The following is a 22590-nucleotide window of genomic DNA, read 5'->3' on the forward strand; positions in this document are numbered from 1 at the left end:
CGCTTTTTGAGTGTGCATTGTGGCCTCGTGTGATGACTTAGACATTGAAGGATGTTCTACCAGACAAATGGGGGATATGCTAGAACGATCATTGATGTCGAGCCTGTTGTGCGATGGATTTCTGGCATAGTCTGATGGATGGAGTTTCAACTGCTTAGCGGGCTCTTCTTAGTCGAAGGCGTGGACACTGGGCAGGGCCGAGGGTAGGAAAGGTGCTTGAGGCTTGGCTTCGCTAAATCTTCCTTGCCTTGTTGATAGGCATTGGCAGTGATCAGCATCGATGATGACCGGAAGCAGAATGCTGGGACGGGATGATCTGCAGCGCAGCCGACCTCAGGGATAGCCGCCTTAAAGCCAAGGTGTCTAGCAAGGAAGCTCGGCGCCCGGGCTCTCCCTTTTCCGTCGGCGTGCCTTAAGCTCCATTGTTTTGACTTTAAATTTACTCTCAGCCACGGTCCCATGGAACTTTGAGATAGCAAAAATTCCCAGTTGCTTTCCCACACACTAACCCACTTTTTCCCACAATTGTTCTTGGTGTTTCTTTAGCAGGAAACGAGAACAGCAATAACAGCGGACCAGCTGGCGCGTACCTGAAAAATAGTTGAGGGGCGCTGTCACAAACAAGTCATGATTGGCGATCGGTTCCAGTTGTCACTTGTCAGGAGTCCAGGACCGCAGAGGTACGTGGTCTTGCGGGGAATGAAGATGATTTAGACTAGCTTTCTTGAAGCATTTCAAGACAGACGCCGCCACTTGGACGCCACCCACCCCGCAGGACCACGATAGATCTGTGTCTTAGAGACGGAGCTCTTATCAATACAATACCAGGCAAGTGTCTGTTTAAGACAATGGCGGAGTTACTGTTCACCCTGTTGCAAATCAAAGAGTTGAGAACAGGTCATCACGAACGACTTTCTGCGACAAGCAGGAGATATGATAAATTCATCTTTTTAGTTGAAGGTGACAGGGCAGATGACTGATATCGGCCTTGGTCAGTTGTCTAGTACTGAGGAGCTGTCAGCTTTGACAGCTCGTTTCAGGATTTCAGTTGTTCCGTATATAATATGATACATCGGATCAATTTCCGTCACGATTATTTTGAGGAAGGAATAGGATGCGCATACCAGTACACCAGCCTCACTCTAATACTATTCCTGGGACTGGTGCTCGGGATGGTTCTTGAACTATTGAGGCGCTGTATCACCAACTGATTCAACCCGAGCCGAACAACTAAAGTCAGTGATAACCCCGAGAAGGTGATCGTAGAGACCAATTGTAATTCGCATATCTGGACAGCTAGTGTCGGGTTCCTTTGCCCATTTGACACGAACACGAACGCCTCCATCGCTTAGGATTCCCAGTTGATCCGCTAGCCGATAAACCCTCGCTGCGACCCGGGGTTCCACGTGGTGAGGATCGTTTTGCCTTCTTCTTTTGCTCTCACATTGATCTCAAATTTTATCCCTTAAGCGTCCTCATTCCTTTCATTTGGTCTACGTTATTTCATTAGTCTCCGGTGGTATTCGTTTCTTTCTCTTTTTTCACTCTCTTATCAAACGGTGCTTCCTGAGCCAACATGCAATCGTCGATCTTTCGATAAGCCGCATATCTCTAGACTACCCACTTACCGAAGGCACAATGCGCCCACATTCCTTATCGTTTCTTCTACTCCTGCTTAGTACTTTCTCTCTTTCAACACAAACCGTAAAGCCCTTCGACATCACCCGCGATGATGACCTTCTCTCATTTGTCACCGTATGTCCCGTATCGCAGAACCGGCCATTCGATGCTGACCTTCACCTCCCAGATGCCTGATGTCAAGGCAATCAAATACAACGTGACCTACTACGATCGCACCCGCGTCAGCCCTGGATACTGGTTTGTCGCACCGTACTGGTTTTTCGAAGCCGAGCCTCCGAATAGCAAATACATTCCTTGTCAAGTGGGGCCCCACATCTACGATCAGGACGGCAAGCTGGTCTGGACCGGTGCATGCCTCCACCACAACCGCAACATCTTTGACTTCAAACCCACCAACCACATATTGAACGATACCACATATCTTTCTTTCATTCTGCAGAATAGTTACATTAATGATGGCACCCCCTTGGCTAAGGGCGCCGCATATATACTAAACGACAAATACTTTGTCGAGAAAACCATTCCCATCACCAACGACTTGGAGCGATGGGACCTACACGAATTCAATATCCTTCCGGGCGGGAAGACGGCTATGGCGGCCTCAATCCGCATCCAAGACCAGACACTAGCAGACTTGGGTCGGCCGGCCGAGATGAGCAAAGTTGCTTCAGGGGGGTTCCTTGAGATTGACCTTGCCACGAGTGCAGTAATCTTCGATTGGGATTCCCGGGACAAGATCCCGCTCCATGAATCTGACCATGTGATGCCTTGGTCGCCGGCAGAAGGCGGAGGTGGTCTGGACTATATCCATGTGAATGCGGCCGACAAGAACATGTACGGTGACTACCTGTTGTCGGCCCGCTACACGAGTACCATCTATCTCCTCTCCGGACAAGACGGACATATCATTTGGCGACTCGGTGGTAAACACACTAACTTCGTCATGGATTTCACCTTCTCAAAGCAACATAACGCGCGATTCGTCTCAGTAAACGAGACACACACTGTCCTGTCTTTCCTCAACAACGCCTCGGACGACTTCACCAATCAAGAAGAGATTTCGTCCGGAATGGTGGTCGAACTAAACACCGTCAACATGACTGCGACTCTTCTGCGCCGCTACAATCGCCCGGACGGCGGGCTGAGTCGCATGCGTGGGAACCTCCAGACACTCGAAGAAGGGAATGTCTTCATGGGCTGGAGTGAGCAAGGCTACCACAGCGAGCACGCGCCGGATGGAACCGTTCTCATGGAAGCCAAGTTTCTTTCGCCGCGCTTTAACAGCTATCGATCATACAAATTTCCGTTCATTGGCAATCCTCAGCAGCCGCCGGCTCTGGTCGCATCTGTCTACGCCAGCGAATCCAGCCATGCGCACCCGCCCGCTACAGGCGTACCGATGACAGACCCCGAGCTGACTACGGTCTTCCACGTCAGCTGGAACGGAGCCACCGAGGTCGCAGTCTGGAACTTCTATTCACAAGCTGACGAGATTTCCATCCCCTACCTCATTGGCAAGGTGACCAAGCACGACTTCGAATCCGTCTTCGTAACCCCGGGCTACTGGGACTTTGTCTCCGCCGAGGCGCTCGATCGCAACGGCAACTCCCTAGGCTGGTCGATGATCACCCGTACCAGCGTTGAGGGGTCTTTGCAATTTGCATCCGAGGATGGGGCGCAGCCTTTGCTCGTACCGGATGATCCCACCTCTCTTGTTCCTGAGTCTGTTATCGAGATAGTGACTGACCCGGTGCCTCTGGCTGAGGCTATCGCTGTGGATGAAGAAGTGGTAGAAGAGCCGGAACATGTTTCTGATGAGGATCGCCTACTGAAAGCGATCAACGATGTGGTCCTTGGGATGATTATGCTCGCTTGTTTTGGTACCATTCTGATATTCTGGTGGACGAGGAGGCTGGCGTGGAGGCCACACAAGTATCTGCGGTTGACGTCGTCTCCGTTACCTAGTCCGGTGGTTTGACCTGTTGGCTTGGAGTCGTTGTACAGTCTGAGGACCTTGCAGCCACCGAATACGTATATACTCGTATGATAGTGAATTCGTTCGAGCGATAATAAGAGCGGTGTTTAGCGCATGCATCATTCAAAGTCTCCTTGTGCATTTTCGATTGCGTCTGCTCAGTTCGAAACTCAAAATAATATGCGAAAAACATTCATCAATATTTGGAGTGAAGGATAAAAATACCTAATGCAGGCATTTCGGTTCGTAACGCAGCGCCGTCTATCGTGTAGCATCAATGTGGAGGATGAAGGCTAATGTTATAGAAGATCATTCTCTGCGAATGCCCCATCCTCATGCTGTTCTAGTCCAGAGAAGTGTGATGTTTCCCACTTCCCGTTCCGGCTTCCCTACATCTGTTTTGCCGGATTTCAAGGCCCAGCGCTGTCCGGCTTCGAGTATCGCGTTTCTCTTTCTATCACGATGTTTCTAGCTTCCTGTTGATGCGATGACTGCTAGCAAGTAAAAAAACAGAGGAACAGAAGACGCGTTCATTATACCGCTGATCCGGGTTATGAAAACGGGACTGAGCTGACAAGCGTAGGATGGCGACAATTGTCAAGTGGTATATTGCATTAGTAGAAAGGCGGGTCCGGACCTAAGCTCGATGCAGGTTAGGGGCGCACGGAACCGCCGCCCGTCGGCGAGAGAGAACAGCCCAAGGCGGCACGTGCGCTCCATCTCATCTCCAAGGACATTGGGGTTCCATAGTTCTTTGCATCGATGCACTAATCAGCTAACGAACACGAGTGCCTGCCACTACAGTGGGCGTGACGGGCAGTTCCTGGCGTGACCCATGAATGCAAGCCAGGAACGTCTGGCACGTGGTGCCACGTCCGGTGCCACGCCGGGTGCCGCAGGAGCCAAGTTGGGCCAAGTTTGGCCAAGGAGGCTTGATTCTCCCCATCTTCTTCTCTGGTTCCTTATTCTCGCTAAGCCTATTGTGTTCGGTTCTTGACTCAGTCCGTCCCGGCCTGCATGCTGGATTTTCGAGGCGATGCGATGGATACACGGGGAGTAATGCAGTCGGAGATACTTACGATCGGAATGAGGAAGATGTGCGAAGTTGTAGCGCTGCAAGGGCTTGAGGGCGATACCTGCAGACATAGTAAGTTACTCAAACTGGCCCGGGGAGGTCGGCATGGTTCATCCTGAAGCCACTGGAAAGCCACCTGAAATCCTCCCTCGGGAGGAGGAGAGTCAGAGCTCGCCACTAAACTTAGCAGCCAACACTTCTTGACATGTTACTCAATTCTTTCCACTTATCTACTGCTCCGACTGGTTGTCAAAGTTTGTTACATTGGGTTCCTCCGAGGTCGAAGGTCCACTAGTTCGTCTGGCTTGACCGGGGTGAGAGGCCACTACCTGGTCGACTAACTGTTCTAGCCAACCACAGGCACGGGCGTCAAAACGTGCCGGCCAATTCTGATGTTGATGGCCCCTGGTACGTATAGCATGATACTGCAATCTATCTTTGCTTGTTGGGTATTTAAACCTTCAGCATTCTCCTCCCCCTTTCGAGGTAAGATCATCTCTATCTGCTCAAGCCTCTCGTGAACAGAACCTCGACATGGCAGACTCCGATGCTTCTCGCGAGCCCGACATGGCCGCAAAGCAGGACTTCCCCGAGATGAGCCATAGCGAAAAGGAGGCCTTCAACCGCCTCCTTCGCCCGGATGACAGTTACACCCCCGAGGGCGTCTACTGGGCCGACCTCCCCATCGGACAGCGGATCAAGTTCGTCCGCTCAGTGGACTCCAAAGAGAGTCGCCGTCAGTGGTCGGCTCTTTGGCAACAGTTCAGGGCCGATCCTCTGTCGCCGGCCATGAACTATATTCGTGATACTATCATTCCCGGTGCTGGTTTAGGTCTCGAAGGGTGAGTTCTGGATTAGTCCTTCGATCTTCCATGCGAAACTTGATCTGATCTTGCGATAGTTACGTTCTGCTCTCCATCGGAAACATCTCCACTCTGTTCAGCAAGTCCTTCGAATCCTGCTGGGGCAAATACGAGATCTGCTCCAAGAACTGGGTCTCCGCGGTCACATACTTGGAAATTGTCGGTATTATCATCGGGCAAATACTGGTGGGTGTCATTGGAGACTGGATCGGACGCCGCTGGGGTCTGCTTCAGGATGCCTGGATCATGATCCTCGGTCTGGTCATGCTGATTTGCGCCTGGGGTACGACCCAGAATGGCTGGGTCATCTGCTATGCCTGGTCCTTCTTCATCTACGGCATTGGTGTTGGTATGTATTAGCCGAGGAGCTTGAGGAAATTGATCAGTGGCTAACAACTCGATAGGCGGCGAATACCCGATGACCGTTACAAGTGGTATGGAAAACGCTGTCGGCTCAGGCAAGCTATCCACTCGTGAAGATCGCCTGCACCGCGGTGCGAAAGTTATCGGATGCTTCTCCATGCAGGGCTGGGGTCAGGTCCTGAACCAGGCCTTCCTCATGATTCTGCTTCTTATCTTCAATGCCGGCAGCGGCAAGGAGCCTATTAGCCAAACAGCCACCCAGTGGACCTACCGCATCTCTTTCGTCATTCCCATGATTGGCACTCTCTGGCTCCTCTATTACCGTGCTTACCACATGAAGGCCGCTAGTAAGCAGCTCGCTGCTACCAAGAAGAAAGCCAAGGTTTCTGTCACTGGCTACGACAGCGAGTCCCTCCGCTTGACCTTCAAGCATTTCACTCCTCGTGTTCTTGCTACTGCAGGTGGCTGGTTTGCCAACGACGTCTTTTTCTATGGAGCCAAGCTGTTCTCCAGCGACTTCATCAGTGTCATCAGCCCCAAGTCTAAATCGATATTCATCTCGTGGCAATGGAGCTTCATCGACGTCATCGTCACTCTGGCCGGTTATTACTTTGCCATCGCTTTCGTTGATAACAAGCTTTACGGGCGAAAATGGATGCAAATCTGGGGCTTCCTCCTCTGTTTCATCATGTTTGTGGTTCCCGCCTTCCACTACGATTACTACAAGGAGGCAGCCCACATCCACTCGTTCCAGACGATGTACTTCTTGTCTAGTTTCTTCAACCAATTCGGCCCTAACTGTGTGACCTTCCTTGTCGCTGGTGAGGTCTTCCCTACCCCGATTCGCGCCACCGCCCATGGTATCTCTGCTGCAACGGGCAAATTGGGTGCCCTCATGGCAGGTATTCTCTTCAACTACATCGACACCCAAACCAAGTTTTACTTCGTCCCATGGTGGGGTCTTCTGGGTATGGCCTTGACCTACCTCTTTTTGCCCGACACCACCGGTCTCGACCTCAAAGAACAGGAGCGCCGGTGGATCTATATCCGTGAGGGCCGCGAACACGAATACCACGGCGTGGCCGTGCACTCGAAGCACTTGTCCGTGTGGGAACGCTTAAGGGGGGCGGGCAAGTACTATGACCCGGAGCTTGACTACCAGCAGCGCATCCGGGAATACCGCGCCGAATGGGAGACCAAGATGGCTCGCATGGGTGAGGAGACCAAGCGCGATGACGATGCCGATGCCTTCATTGAGGACGAGCTCCTCGAAGGTTCCGTGCACGATTACTTCTATCGTACGAGCTCGTTGAGCACTGTTCACAGGGCTGAAAAGGTTGTTGATACGCCAGACTTGAAGTAGTCGAGCCCTCAGAACTGACGAGCCTGCTTGTGACGCATGTCAGACACCAAGCCTGCCGCATCAGACGCTCGGCAAGGATAAAGATAATACCCCTACTCTGCCTGCTTGCTTAAGACAGGCAGTTCTCTCTACTTATGTTCTAATATCTGTTTCGTCGTTCTGTTTTCAAAAAGCTTGATTGTCGTGGTACTACTGTGGAGGGATATTCGTGTTGTTAATAGTCTAACTATCCTCCCTTGAGCATAATCCTGGCACCCTGATCATTGGGTCTTTAGTACAATGACCACCCGCGAGAGTAGTTCTCATCTAGCATAGCTAAGTTATGCGCGATCGCATGAACATCACGTTTCACTACCAGCTTCACAGAAGATTCTTCACTCGCAGATAGTAAATTTATCTTCAAATTTTTCAACACCATCTAAATTTGGCAGTGAGTCATGATTCCCACGCACGCAATTGGCGGAAGAAAAAATAACAAGCATGCGCCTATAATCCTCTTCCCCGTCTCCCCAGTCCCACTTCAGCAAGGATCATAGGCGGTTCACCAAACCCCCGTCTCCTTCCAAACCCTATCAGAGCACATATTCTTTTCCTAGACAACTGAATCAACCAATCTCGCCTCTCATACGATCACATGTGTCTATCGAAGGTAGAGGAGGATTGAGAACCGTTTGCGCCGACGCCCATTGTTTCGCCTCTTCGCGCGGATGTCGGGGGAGGTAGAATGCCTGTTCTCGAGATACTCCAGGTGAGATCTTGCTGGGTCTAGTGAGACTGCTTCCTGACTTTGGGCGTGAAAGAGGGTCTTCATGTGTGGTGATGCTTGTCTGACTAAAAAGCAGGACAACGCAACCGAGGGCGGATGGAGTAATTGTCATCCTCACAGGAAAGTGGGTTAGGAGGGAGTAAACGAGCTTTACTCCCTGTACAGGCTGAGAAGGCTCAAGTAAGACATCTAACAGTATCCCATATATCCAGAAGAATTCACAACAATGCTCCGCCTGCACCTCGGAATAATTCACAAGGTGATAGATAAGATGGTTCAGGTTATGGTTCGGGGTAGTGCCGTGGAGATCACCGGCCCTCCCGCCCGACGCAAGGTGACGAGCGATGATCGTAACCTCAACCACGAAGGGAGGAGAGGAGATCTTGGTTGGTATCCGATCGTACCCAGATCTGTCCGATGCAATGCATCATTATGACCCGCTGCATGCTGGATGGAATAGTACTCTATCGGGAACAAAAAGAATCCCTGTTGCTACGATGTAGTTGTAGATGAAGGTGTTGACAACGGAAAAAAAGAATCTCCGATGCGGGGAATCGAACCCCGAGCTGCTGTGTGAGAGACAGCGATGTTAGCCATTACACCACATCGGACTTTGTTGAAAGACGAGGTTTTTTTGCGTAACATAATCTACATTGCGCTGTGAGCTGTTGCTGGATGTGGAGGGCAGCTGCAATTATGCCATGAGGACACCAGGTCAGCAGAGGTTCTATCGTAGAGAATATTTAGGTAAATCGAATCAACAGTCATCTGTAATCAAGAATGATAAGTAGGATTTATGTTTCGCTTGGTCACTGGAGCTTCAGGATTTGTGAATCAGTATTGAATATCTTTATTCTATTCAATACATATTGATCGATGGGATACCGTATTCGAACTTAAACAGTCAGGGTCGCCATGGAAGATCTCAAACCACTTTTCATGCTTCGGTACCAGACCATTATTGTGGAAACTAGCGGTTTTGGCAGGGAAAAGTATGAAGCCTTGATAATTCGTTGATTTTGGTTGCTAAGGAGCTATCTACACGATTTCACGGTGTTTACGTTTTATCGGGTCACGTGACTCAGCGGTCCACCCCCCCAGACGTCGACAATTATCTTGATAACATGTGCCGAAGACAGTTGAGAATTTTATCCTGCAAGGTGAACGCAGTTATAAGTGAGAAAGAGTGAGATGAAACTGATGAAGGGTGGGAACCTGACGGACAGATACAACCAATCCTCCGTACATCAAGACATATAAGTCCATGCCAGGACCTGACTTTGCGCGGACCACGAAAGAGACTCTTGAAGTCTCCGGATTCTCGCGCGGGAGACCTTCGTCAGTCGGACTGCCTTCTTGTCCTTCGCAGCGACACTCTGGGACTCTGCCATAGTCAATCATTCCCAAATCGTAAAAAGAAAAAAAAATGGATGTATACTATCGTATGCAAAGAGGACCAAGATCTGGCCAGGAGCCTGGGATGATAGAGTCCCATTCCTTATCCCATGACTTCCGAGGGCGGGTTATTGCCCTGGAGAGCGCTACTGTCGCTCTATGAAGTCCGCAATGTGCAATGTACGAAGGCCAAAGGTGATTGTGCTAAGAGATCTGTAATCTTTGCGATTGATCCATCGATTACCTGGGCGATTCTCTCTGCGCTTGACGGAGGTCGGTGTCTCGGCGTGAAGGATTCTGGAAGAGTGTTTCAAGTGTACTGGGTGTGAAACCGCTATGCCAGATGCTCATATTTCACGTTACTATCGAGGTAGAAGTAGAAAGAACACTTGAAATCGGATCCATCCACTCTTTGGTATCGCAGGTGTGCGAATGCCGCTCGAAAAGCCCGACAGAGTCAGTTCAACCAGCTTGACACCGTTTCGCATAACAATTTTTACCTTAGGACACCACTCGAAGCCCACTGACACCCCTGGTAGATCTTCTTGTTGGCAGAGTATACATGATTCTCGCAGCCCTTGTTTACATTTTCGTTTTCTTCCCCCACCCCGCCCTTTTTTCTTTTCCCTTTTCTTTTTTTTTTTTATTTCTTTTTTCACAGCAGTCTCGCCTAGAATTCGAACCCGGCATCAGTCAGGTGAGGTCGGAGTGCCACTGAACTGCAAGCGGACTTCTGAGTCTGGACCATCTCCTTCAGTTTGCGCAGGCAGCCAGAACCGACAGTGAAACGTGAACATCCCACTCTCCAAGCCACAATCCTTGAGTGGATATCTGTTCAATTGTTTTGGATGGCAATGACATGTGTCGCTGTGTCGTCCAGCTCCAGCATGTTTTGAATGCTTCCGTGCGCTCCACCTCCCGACCATCATCACTAGTGGGATGCTTTCCGCGGCTGAGGAGGGCTTGCACGACTTTGCTCATGGTCTTCAAGCTTTTCGACTCGTCGAGGCTCTTTGGTCTTCCTCGCAAGCTCGATAACAGCCCCCCGTTAACGGCGATGTATGCGATTACGTACACTGACATGAGCTCATTTTAAAACAAATAATAACACGGGAACTCCAGATCAGGTCGAAAAACGGTAGACTTGAAGATGAAGTCCAGTTATCAGGCCTCGGTTAGCGGTGAATTTCCATTCACCAGGTTCAACAAGAATTGCCGTATAAATTCAAATGATTCCAAGGAAAGGTGTGCCACAGCCTCAGCGCTGACTCGCGCCTTCACCTTGTCCTAATTCCGCGTCGCCAGTTTCTGGCAGTTGTAGAAATTTGTTTTCGTTTTGGTAACCATATCCCAAAGCCCCGGCTTCTGTATATCTGCGATGGCTCGGAACTCTTTGTTCTTCCCCAGCCACTTCTAGAGCATCACACACTGTGCGTCGATAAGCTGAAGCTTTGCCGACATTATAGTGACGATATTACTGTAGATGATGTTCCGTTGGTGTTAGTACTTGACAGCTTATTGTTGTGGTACTTGATGATTTCCTCCGTCTTATCGAACTCCCTGCCCACGTTGATTTCTCGTGTGGTCGACTCCGCTCCTGTGAGTATCCGTCGTATCTCGGCGAGCTCGGCATCTTCACCCGTCCAAGTAGTTGTTTGCTCTTCTGGCTTCCTCGCAGTCGAGCTTCGAGTCCGCTTTGACACGGGTGCGGTGTCTACTGCCCGGCGTTATTCCCCAAAGACTATATCGATCGGGGACTAGCTGAAGACTTGACCGGTCTCATAAAAACTAGCAGGCTTGCACAGAAGCTGCTGTGAGGACACAGAAAACAATATAGAAACCTCTCATGGAATAGGCTTGGTATGAGAGAGGGACTCAGAGCGGATACAGCCGGGAGAGCGGTGATGATGAATTGGCTTCTTGGTCGGAGAGGGGTGGGGAGAGGTTTTGAAGGGAGGTGTTACTGTGGTGTGCTGGGAGGTGAGAAATGCTAACCACACAGTGGGAGATATTGACTCTTGCGAGCCACCAAGGAAAGCAGCCGGCACCATGTTGTATCACTTCGATACCGATTTTCAGGTCTCCTCTTGACAACAGCTTTGTAGCTAGTACTCGACTCTTCTTGTAGGACTGAGATTGCTTAGCTTGCTGAAGACTTGATCCTCGCATTCCGCACCTGCGAGTTCCTGCAACAGCTAAACGTTCTGGGTCTTCGCTGACCCGCCAAGAATAAGTTTTCCCTTGCGCGAAGCTAGCGGATTCACCAGAATCTTTGCAAATAAACGCCGAAGAGAGTAGCACTGGCGCGTTGGTACGCGTGAGAGCAGGACCGGACGGATGGATTTAGCATGATAGCGGTGCGATTGCCAAATATAAGTCAGGTTGGCAGGACGTATGGTGGATTGTGGGAAAAGACTGCATCCGGTGCCAGAGCGCAAATATACCCGCGCGAGGACTTAATCATGCAACAGTTTCCTGGTTGTATTCCCTTATCAAGTAAAGTTGATCTCTCATGGCGCAACTTTCATAGTGACCGCAAACGCCCCAAGTAGTATGGAATGGTCCACATATCTGAAATAGTATGACGCTGCTTTCTTCCCATCCCAGGTCGAACGTCCACAGAAGCACGCTAGGTCATTCGGCTGCGAAAGCACTATACGGAATGAAACCGACGAGCGATGATCTCCGTGCCAGGCTGCTGATCAAAAGGTCGAGTCATCCCGGGCATGAAATAAACGAAATGCCAAGCCTGAGACGTTTTCATTGCACGAAGAAATCGGCCATCGCGAATGTTGCAGAGCAGTGATAGATTGATTCGCCGCCAACATTCCTAGAATCAATGCTAACGGTTCTGATTGCGAGGTCAAACCTTGACGACTGATTGGATCTCGCGGCATGGGGCGAGAGGTTGGAGACAGTAACATCTCCTTACGCATCCAGGAAAGGTGCAAGCCAAATATTCTGCCACATTTCTCCAAGCGCTTTTGCGACGCGGTGGCCTCCAAGCACTGAACAGCCACAGCCGCTGAACTGGATATCTGCATGTTCGAGGCCCCACGCAAATCTAGGTCCCTGAAGCAATTTTCTCATATCGCCCTTCCCGACTACCTCAAATCTGTAACTGTCATTATCGATAATAACAAAGTCGTATTGAATTTGTCTTCGTAATCTCTGAGCGGTTTGAGGTAGCCCTCTGACAGTCGTCTCCGATCAACACCATCCGGGCAGCGTAAAATAGGACTGTGAAGAGTCAGCACGTCCCGGAAACGGCCTCTTCAGGACCTGTGTCCAGTAATCTCTATGACTTGTTATGGCAGCTGAAAGAGCATCGTGGAAAAAAGATTGGCAAGAGTCAACCATTGCAACATGAAGGAAGTAGTTGATGGAAAGCACATGCCTCGCGACCCGTCTGCAAGTGAGTTTTATCTCGGCGAAATAGATTGTCAATGAGTGATACCTGTATAGACCCGACACTCGTAACCATTTTGCTGATAATTATCGCAGCGGTTACTGCCGTGGAGCAGCCGACCTATGTTCGTTTCTATAATGCGTGAAATGTGGGACCATTTCAGCTGGATCGAGTGGTTTATAGCAGCAAACTCACCCGCGTCGCGATACCACCATCTGCCCTTGGTTGAATCGCTAGGACGGCGGAGTGCGCGAACTTCACCATCAAGAGGCCACTCAAAATCCTCGCGTGCTGGTCTGCAACTTGTGCAGCCAAGCGTCTTGCCCGTGAAGACAGAATGGGAGTAGCCGAGGGAGAAAAAGTGGACGCAGTAGTTTGAGTCCCAGAAGAACTAATCCGCTTCTGAAATGAAACCTGGCGTCTTATCTGGGCGTGTGTATCTGCAACATTACTGGATCTAGCGGGATGCCTTCCAGCCCAGTATGACAACAGAGAACTTCGCTGCACCCAGAAAGCCACGAGCCCTGTGTATGCTGCCAAGCTAGACTGACTCAGGAAAGCTGTCATGTGTGTGCGCTGACAAGAGCTGGGTTATTCGCGATGATGAACAACTGTAAGAGCGCCACCAGATGACAGCAGCGTCCTTGTCAAACCCAAAGCTGTCTGACGGATTCGCTTCCTATTGCAAGTCTCACCCACAAGTTCAACACACTTCAGAACTTATGCTCACGCTATAATTGTCATCTGCGTGTTTTTGAATATTTCGCCTCACCACATCCATACGCAGCGAGAAATGGGTTCATGCAAAAGAAAATTCAACAAGAAGAGCTGCGTTAGCCCCTGGGCCAGCGTATGAGCAAACTCGACGAAGATAACCCCGTCGGAGAGAAAATAAAGAAAGCGAAGGATAGAGTTAATTATAGTATAAGAGCTATTCAACCGGGCACGTCCAGGAACAAAGATATACCTCTGACGGAACGGATGCCTGGCATACCACAGTCTGTCAGTATTTGAGTCGCATCTTGACTGAACCACCGCTTGTTCTCAGCATACCTATTCTGACTCCCTATGGGCCATGACGCCGGACCCCTAGGAGTCTGCTAAAGGATATTCATCTGTTGTATCAAAATATCGCTGGATCCTTGGTCACTTTTCGCCTTCTAAAGCCTGCCGAGAGAATTTGGCATTCTTCGATTCATCAATTAGTACCGCAGTGAGCGGAGAGTTCGAGTCACGGATGAGCATTCTTCAGGCGAGGTCGTAGTCCAAGCTGAGTGGCTCTGGGGAAAGAGTCCTCGGTGGGATACGAAAAATACATGAACACCGACTCCATCTCCGCAAGCAGGAGTCATTGAGAAATAGAATCTGATATACAAGAGATTTGAAGAAATAGCAAAATGGCGGCGGGGATTGCGAAAGATTAACCACGACTTGTGGGCGAGGAATAGTTTTATCGTCGTCGACGTGCAAAAGTGGAAGACGAAGTGTCTCATAGATCCACCATAAAACAACATATCGAATAACCCCAGGCGCTGAGCAAAGTACTAATACGGACTGATCTCCACCGACAGACAGCCCAAGTAGCGTGTCTTGGTGCTAGACCATTATAAAAGTACAACCCTCACGCATTTATAGACGATGAGTCCGGGAATGCTCAGCCTTAAGGGCATGCATGCTTGATGCTTTGTTGACTGCCTCATCCACTTCATGCTGGATGTTCTTCTTTAATCTGGCAGTTCCTTGCTCGTCGGTTTTGCTCCGCATATACTGGCTGCGGTTCTGATATGTCCATTGTCGGCTTCCTGTTGCCCGGCACGGAGGGAAGCAGACGAGGCAGTAGGCTTGGCTTGTGGCAACTCCGGTTGTCCGAGGAGAGTTTCTCATCATTGCCAACTGTTGTTTGGTCTAATGCAAATACTAAGCTCTTCATATGTCCCATGCGCTCACTAGCAGTTTAAGACATAGAGAGCAACAGCCTAGATCCAGGTAAGAATAAGATTATCTGGTCTGTGAGTGGTATAAATATCGAGACAGCACTCCATGATTCAAAGCGACAATATACATGCTTCAGCTATGACATCCTCCAAGGGTTTTGCGACTGAAACTTGGCAAACTGCACTCGAATAAGCCGACTCGAGTTCAAAACAACTTGAATCGAGAAGCCATGTTGACAAGAGAGCGTGTGCTTGCGAATGCTTCGAGGTAGAATGATTCCAGATGAATGAGTCCTAGAGCGGTATTCGCTGCAGAACGACACGAACGGGTTGATTGTCTGAGATCTGCGAGGCCGGGTATAAATGCTCATTGAGTAGTAGTTCCTCAGCTGCGAGGGCAGCCGCCGCACCATCATCCGACTTTTCCTGCCAGAGAATAGGGAGCCTACGTTTTGGAGTCTCGCTGGCCGAGAAATAGCCATGAGGCCCAGTCAAGCGTTTTATCACCACAAAGGATATAGCCACCAGTGACACTTAGGTAAAAACTACTTAAACGTGCGCCGTCAGCAGGAAAGTTTCTCCAAACAGCACTCGGTGGGACCTAATAAACCCCTTTTGTGTAAACACCGCTCCCCACTTGACGACCTCGCTTCGCGGCAGGCACCTGATGACCAGATACACCCACGCATCGGGCAGCTGGGTCTTGTAGGGGGGCCACCGGGAAAACGGAAGTCGATTCCGGGTAGCAGGGTGTCCATGTCGTTGTAGGTGGTGTCCATGCATCAAGCAGCTTGTGGCATTGCCCTTGCAAAGCCGCCAGCAGCTTTTCAAAATATTGTTTTGGTCGCCTGTATCAACAAAATCCCCACCATTCACAGGGAGGGACGGGTTGATAGTGGACAAATGAAATGTCGTGCATGCTCTTTGGACATGAGCAACCGCACCAGAGGACAATCCAATAAGACCACGTTCTACTGGACCTTCGATGCGAAGGTTTTCAAGCGTGCCGCGTTATCGCACCAGACTCGCCTGAAGCGCCTGGCCAGATGACCCTTTTATCTCTCGATGATAAGATTCTTGCCCCGCTGGAGAATGCCCAGTAGTTCGGCGTTGGCTGATTTATCGGCGTTCTCCAGCTCCTGGGTGAGATCGGGTCCTGTACATTGCCCCGCGTGTCTATTCTAAATGAAGCCAAGCCCGGTGGGCCATTTGCGATCGAAATCTCGCATGCTTTGGGTGCAAGCAGAAGGCAAAACGCCGGTCTCCAACATTCTACGTGATGAGAGAATCTCGATATCACCTGCATGTTAGCATCTCCTTTTCAAGTCATTTCCATGGAAGATCATATCATAAAGCCGATAGTCTTCATGCGGTATGATCGTATACAATCTCGATATTTCTTTCCTTATTATGTCGGCCGCTTCGATTGGGCGCATGAGCTTCTCACGAAGCGCTCGGTAGAATGCCTGAGAGAAAATGGTGTGTGAGTCAAGAGTTACAAGCGAGCGAAGAAAGAACAAGCCAGGAATGTGCTTACCCCAGCAGATCTGTATATTGCCAATGATGTACGCGAGCCGAACGAGGATCTGACGCTGCATGACAAGATTGAACCCCCTCGCTTATATCCTCTTCCTGATGATATCAATAAACCTTTTCTTATCTCTCAGCCACTCGTAAAGGGCTGCGTTTCTGGCGGAGCTCAGATGCTTGAAGTTGCTGCTCCAGCCCCTGTTGACATTAATCAGGACACCGTTCCGAGAAACAATGTGTTTGTGGAAGGTGAGCAATATAGCCTGGAAGTTTCTCACAAACTATGATTACTTCTATTGAGCCAGACTTGATCGCCGGACGGAGGGCACGATCTTCAAATTGACGCAGCTTTGCTGCGTTTCCTCCGTTCTCTTAGATCGACGCAGCTCTGCTCAATAATAATGTTGCTTCTGAGGCCGAGAGAGCTCACAGTTCCTTCAGCTTGTCACAGTGCATTGACTTCAGCAGGAATGGCTCATGAATCGGTTATTTTCAAGTTGGTCTGAGCAGTGGATAATGAAAATGGGATCTGATGAACACCTGATGCAGCCATCACCGACAATCTGGCAGTAAATATCAGGTGGCAGCCGAAATTCTCTGGCGTTGGGGTCAGAGTCTGAGCGGAGAAAAAAAAGGGGGGGTGCCTTACGGTCGCAGACATCGTCGACGCGTCATCATACTTCGAGTAGGGGCGGGTGTTACCCCGAAACTAGGAGACTATCGCCATGATAGACGACTGATATGGAGACTTGATCCAGGTGTAGCGGCTCTTTGATAGGGTAGTCCTATCAAGGTCAGAGCAGATTAGAAAGAGGCGAGGACGTAGACTTACATGTGGTTATATCGAAGAATTTTAGCTTTCGAAGGACTTATCCCGGTCGCACTAGAGGAGAGGATGGTGAAAACAAAGGTGGGTGGGTGGGTGACTTCAAGGAAATAGGCATGGGCACAAATACTTCGAACGACTTGATCAAGTCATGGGAGATAGAGGAAGGAATAATGAGAATGTAAGTTGACACTTGAGATAGCTCTCAACCTCGCCCAGCCATGGAGAGCCGATGCTGGAAGAGTGGAAGGAGGTTGGAGGAGGAAAGAAAGGAAGGAAGGAAGAAAGGGAGGGAAGATCTGGAGGGGGATGGAGGGGGTATTTATGCCTGAGGGAGTGAGTGAGCGGCAATTGAATGGGGAAGCGCAATTCACCTGCATCACTCGGTTTATTGTTCACTGCGCCTTGAACTACCTATTGTCGGTGCCCACAGTGTAATTCACCGCTACCTGCCGACCTTCAATATACATTTTTTGAACATCTATTAGAGAATGAATGCGCAGCTATGCGGCTTGGCACAGAGATTGTGCGGCTGGTGAGACAAGGGAGTCCCGTTTGTACAGTTCATCCAGCCACAAGTGACGGCAGAGGGTGAGGTTGTATCACTGACACCCATCCAAGAATTATTTCACCACGTAGCCAATTGCCAGTGTAAAGAGTGTAAGACTGATTACTTACAGCTCTATGCCAGCTACCTATACACATTTCAAGTCTCGCCTTACAGACTATAATGCTGATGCGAATGGCCATGAGAAAAGCCAATGTTATGTACAGTACAGTACATATTGTACCCACTCGCCCCCGGGCCCGCCCCGCCCGGGGTATTACTGTACTATGGTGTTAGTGTTCCCGGACTTGTCTTCCAGCAGTCCTGCCGTTGCGCTCCGCTGTCTCAGCTACGGTAATCACAGACGGTCAGGTAACATGTTGTCGGAGAACATTCTATGGTAAGGACTTGAGAATAAGAGAAAGGGAGGACAGAAACACCTCTTCGAATCGAAACGTCATGTCCGATTCAAGCCTCGATAAGCCAGCACTTAAGTCACGTGTCAAGGGTCACTTGGGATATCCAGCTGTTTCCTCAGCGCTTCCTCCTGATCCTAACCACCCTTCGACTTCGAACATGACGACCCAGTCCGCTTTACCATCATCAACTGAGACCCTACCATCATACGAGATTGTCAACTTTTCGTATGGTGCTGGCACTGAAGCTGAATTGACCATACTGTGTTATGGGAAGAGATTCCACATTACCGTGTCTGCCAATAATCTTAAGGGCGATTCGAATGCCACCAAAGAATACCTGTCTCTACTAGAGAAGCTAAATTCAGGCGAGCCACATGATCGAATCGATGATGAAGGCGACCCTATGGAGGAACTCTGCTTCTGGATAGCCTTCCGCTGTAACCCCCACATGCGAGCCTTGACCTCCAAGCGACCACAGCGAATGCAAACTCTCCACGATTGGTTTCATCCCGACACCCTTGTTCTCACTCCCAAAGACGCCCCTGATGGGATCCTGCATGTATACTCCTCAACACCGAGCCCGCAGCTCCTGCAAGAATTGACGCCGAGCGTAGAGTTATCTGGTTCCATCGTCAAACACGGAATCCCAGTTGTTCCACCTTCGAAAATCCTTTTGCCACAAAATACCGCTAAAGACTTCTGGCCTCAGCGACCAGCCAAGGTCTTCACTGAATCCGGCATGGCACGGTTTTTCAAACCCGCTCATTTAGATGAACATGCAGATCGAGAGATACAAACATTGCTTCGCCTTCAAGAACTTGGTTTAACGGAGACGATTCGCGCGCCTAGGCTTCTTGAAATCGTGGAAGCTCAAGAGGGCTCTTCGCGTATATCAGGAATTTTGTTAGAGTATATTGAGCATCGCGACAGCTTGGGCTATGTGGATGTTCTAAATACCCCTTTATCAACTCGCATGAAATGGGCCAATCAGGTCCAAGAGATGATTACGGTATTGCATGCAGCAGGAATTGTCTGGGGCGATGCCAAGCCGGACAACATCCTGGTTGATGCTGATGAGAACCTGTGGATTATCGATTTTGGAGGGGGTTATACACATGGCTGGGTTGAGAAAGAAAACGAGGAAAGCGTCGAAGGGGACATGCAAGCGCTCTCGAGGATAGCCGATTTCCTCTTGGTCACAAAGTCAGAATGACTGCTTCGTTCGGTTGGGTCAAGAGAAAGGAGCTGCTGGTGTTGATAATAGAGGGAAGACCGAGGGATAAGCAAGAATTGAGCTTTCTGATATTATGCGTTGAGTAATTGATTATCCTGTACTTCTGCTACCTCAACCTAACATTACGACGCTTTTTTCCAGAAGTACTGCAAATGAACTGTACCTTTCTGCCTCCCAACGACAAACAGAAGCGGCCATATCACATCCCAGACTCCAATCCCTTCCCACGCATCTTCTCTCATCCCAACGTCATCCCCCTCCCTTCACGCCACAATAGTATAATTACTCGCTATCGACCCAACAGTAGTCGCCCAACCAGCCTACAGAAAGAAGGACTCTCATTAGCATGCACGAACTTTTCACACCAAACTTCTACCTTCCATAGAGAGGCCCCACTTACCCCAACCAAGAACGCACGAGTGATCCCAATCTGCGCGGGCCCCGTCACATCGGGCACCGTGAGGGTAAAATTCTGATACTGATCATAAAACCCTGTATGATACTCAGGAGCAAAGGGTCCAGAGTAGAGAACATTCTGCAGGTACTCGTTTGGTGCCGGGCAGGGACGGGTTGCGGGGCAGGATTGGATGCCGATTGCGATGCCGATCTCTGCCATCGCTTGGATGAATCCCTAGGGAAAAAATTGTCAACACCTACCTGCGGGGAAATAGGCAGAGAGCTAAGAGAGGGATCATACAGCACGCGCGACCTAAACAGTAATCGTCTCTCCGACTTTGAGTTTGGAGCCCGCCGCGGGGGAGTTGATGAAGATGCCTTGGCCCAGGGCCGTGCTAGCGAAGACCGCAAATGCGAAAATGGATTCCATGACTGCTGACTCTTAGGAGACAAATTGGAAGAAGCTGTGCTATGCTGATGGTTGTACGTTTTATTCTCTGGAATCTCCAGGATTCATATACCCTTCACGGATCGTCCGGGACCGAACGAGACATGACCAGAGAGCGACTTGAATCGCCTTGGATAAGAGGGGAATGACCGTATCCCGTTTCTTTACGCGCTTCAAAGTCTCGCATGGGTAGCTTTGCTGCTATATTTATCAAGGTCGTGGTTACACTATTCCGTTGGTAAAGCTAAGGTGTAGTTGTGAGACATCAGGCGTCCCTCTTGTATTCAAGCCAATGGGAATGGGCCTCGACGGCAAGCGCGCTTTTTTTTTCTCGAAAGGTGCGTCTGACATGCCAGGTGTCCCTCGCCATGACATATTTTTATGTAATCACTACTTCTTGTTCGATGTGTTTCATTGTTAAGTCAGGTTATAGTCAAATCAACTACTTATCGGGACTGAGCAGTATTGCGAAAGCAGCATTATTGGTCTGAGCGGCGTTGGCCACACCATGGTGTCTGTAATGAAGAACTAGCTTCGGTAAAATTATTCGAGATGAATTAACCAGGTTCTGGGTCAATGCTTGTCTTCGCTAAGCTAGATTGTCCCAAGGCTTAGTTTACCTGGTCATCAAGCACATCTCGGATAACTGTGTGTTCGCCAAAAATACATCAGAAATATTGACAACAAGAAATAGAAAGTAAAGAAGAGAAGGAAAACATAAACAGGAAGAAAGAAGCCCATCCTCATCCTTCTTATTCTCAATTGGCGCCTGTTTGGACAAGTTGGTCGACATCCGTCTATCCCGGAAGGATTCTGGGTGGCCTTGTACCCAGCTCTCAGCTGTGGCTTCGGGACACGCGAGATGGTTCAAGTATTTGCGGGTCAGGGCAGCTCGGGAAGCTGAATCTATTTCCAGCAGATTCTGGTGCTGTCAGCTGTGATGTGTTGTAAATAGTGGCCGATTCTGTCTCAAGTCTGGTGATAAGACCTCCCCTCAGTCTGCGAGTTCACGCTCCTGGCTTATTTATGATTCGATATACTCGGCCTCAGAGGCAGTGTGAATGTGATATGACATATATTGTCTTAATGACACATTTTGGCACCTTTTATCACCCAGAGCCTACATTGCATCGTGGGATATTGCCTCCAGGGGGAACAGCGTCCATGCTTCGTTGACCAGGTTTCGTCGTAAGAAAACTGTCCATCTCTAGTTGGTCATAAAGACGAACTTCAGCTCGGCTGGCCACATGACTCCACTTCATATACTTCATTCGTCTCACTAACCGTCGAACCGCCCACGCTGGTCTTCATGATCCTTATCACCCTGTCAGGTGTGTTCATTTACAAGTCTGGACGGGCATCCCATGAATGCTTAGGCTCTTCCAGCGCTCGTGTTTCTTTTGATGCCATGCAGAAGTGCGCGTGGTCGAAATGAAGTGCTGGTCCTTCTGTTCTTTCCCGCTGGGGTGTAGGATGTGATTGCACCACGACAGGTCACTGGGTACTAAGTCGCGCCTTCAAATCCTCTAACAGTTTATCCTTTTGACAGGAGAATGTACTGTCAAATTGCTCCCCAATTAGACCCCAATGCTCCAATTGTTTCAATGCGTCAAGGCATACATCATCCTTGGTTCGATTTTTATGTTGCTCAACATCTTCAAGGTTCACAATGAAACTGCAGCAAGACAGCAGGAACTAGAGATAATTCAGAAAAGCTGCGTACCATTGTCCACTTGTTTGATTCGAAACCATATTCTCCCTTCGTGGGTCCCTGTGGGTGAAATAGCGAGATTGCAGCTCCCTACATGGCGTTAGTAGAGCTCGAAAAGATTTACTATCTCAATGAGCCCATACCATAAAGTATCTATATATGCAATTCGAATACGATTCTGCTCTCCTTTCGTAAGTGAGTCGATGCCACGTAAGCTTTCTCTAGAAATTTCTGCACCACGATATGTGCAATGTACCCTCCTGGTAGTTCGTCACTGAAGCCCTGCATTCCAATGGCGTACTTAACAAGCTTAGGCGTGCTTCTGCAGTCTTATAACTGGGACAGGTTGTGGTTCTCACCGTGGACGGTATACACCATCACTAGGCTCAGAATAACTTAAGTTACTCCAATAAGCAATACTATCTATGTGAGCCCGTTTAATTTCCTTCCTCATAGCTTTGTGCGGGTTCCCTCAAACAGAAGCAGAGACCTACAGCTTTTTGACCTTTATGATATCAGGTGTTTTTTGAAGATTGATCAGACCTTGTACCTTCATAAACTTCGTCCCGTTCGTATGTAAAGCCATCTTGCGGGTCTTCCTGTAGTCGGAATTTGCTTGAGAGATTCCTGTCGATTTTCCATGCTCCAAATTCGATCTTTGGTCAGGGGCCGGAGAGTAATTTATGTCTGTAGCT

The 22590-nt window shown here is 49.5% G+C and overlaps 5 protein-coding genes and 1 non-coding gene across 6 annotated transcripts; 3 read left to right on the top strand and 3 right to left on the bottom strand.

The window, feature by feature from the left end:
• Positions 1 to 1728: 1728 nt before the first annotated feature.
• BO97DRAFT_371191 (uncharacterized protein) lies at positions 1729 to 3539 on the top strand (the record flags this gene model as incomplete). The annotated part of the gene is made up of 2 exons (XM_025692804.1): positions 1729 to 1755; positions 1808 to 3539. A coding segment is annotated over exon 2 (1731 nt), but the record flags the coding sequence as incomplete, so codon positions are not given.
• A 1686-nt stretch (positions 3540 to 5225) lies between these two features.
• Positions 5226 to 7280, top strand: BO97DRAFT_444126 (MFS phosphate transporter; the record flags this gene model as incomplete). The annotated part of the gene is made up of 3 exons (XM_025698427.1): positions 5226 to 5533; positions 5593 to 5903; positions 5959 to 7280. The coding sequence occupies 3 exons, from the start codon at positions 5226 to 5228 to the stop codon at positions 7278 to 7280; spliced, it is 1941 nt and encodes a 646-aa protein (XP_025550356.1).
• Positions 7281 to 8585: 1305 nt separating this feature from the next.
• BO97DRAFT_t176 lies at positions 8586 to 8657 on the bottom strand. The gene has a single exon. It is a non-coding gene; the product is annotated as a tRNA-Glu (tRNA).
• A 9606-nt stretch (positions 8658 to 18263) lies between these two features.
• BO97DRAFT_347904 (uncharacterized protein) lies at positions 18264 to 19319 on the top strand (the record flags this gene model as incomplete). The annotated part of the gene is made up of 1 exon (XM_025691866.1): positions 18264 to 19319. One exon carries the CDS (start codon positions 18264 to 18266, stop codon positions 19317 to 19319), a length of 1056 nt encoding a protein of 351 aa, XP_025550357.1.
• Positions 19320 to 19603: 284 nt separating this feature from the next.
• Positions 19604 to 20166, bottom strand: BO97DRAFT_435493 (uncharacterized protein; the record flags this gene model as incomplete). Its single annotated transcript, XM_025697727.1, has 3 exons — positions 19604 to 19660; positions 19741 to 19971; positions 20056 to 20166. 3 exons carry the CDS (start codon positions 20164 to 20166, stop codon positions 19604 to 19606), a joined length of 399 nt encoding a protein of 132 aa, XP_025550358.1.
• Positions 20167 to 21678: 1512 nt separating this feature from the next.
• On the bottom strand, positions 21679 to 22225 carry BO97DRAFT_347935 (uncharacterized protein; the record flags this gene model as incomplete). Its single annotated transcript, XM_025691868.1, has 2 exons — positions 21679 to 21859; positions 22152 to 22225. Coding segments are annotated over 2 exons (255 nt in total), but the record flags the coding sequence as incomplete, so codon positions are not given.
• Positions 22226 to 22590: the final 365 nt, after the last annotated feature.

The sequence above is a fragment of the Aspergillus homomorphus genome, assembly GCF_003184865.1.
Source record: "Aspergillus homomorphus CBS 101889 unplaced genomic scaffold BO97scaffold_24, whole genome shotgun sequence".
In the NCBI taxonomy this organism is placed as follows: domain Eukaryota; kingdom Fungi; phylum Ascomycota; class Eurotiomycetes; order Eurotiales; family Aspergillaceae; genus Aspergillus; species Aspergillus homomorphus.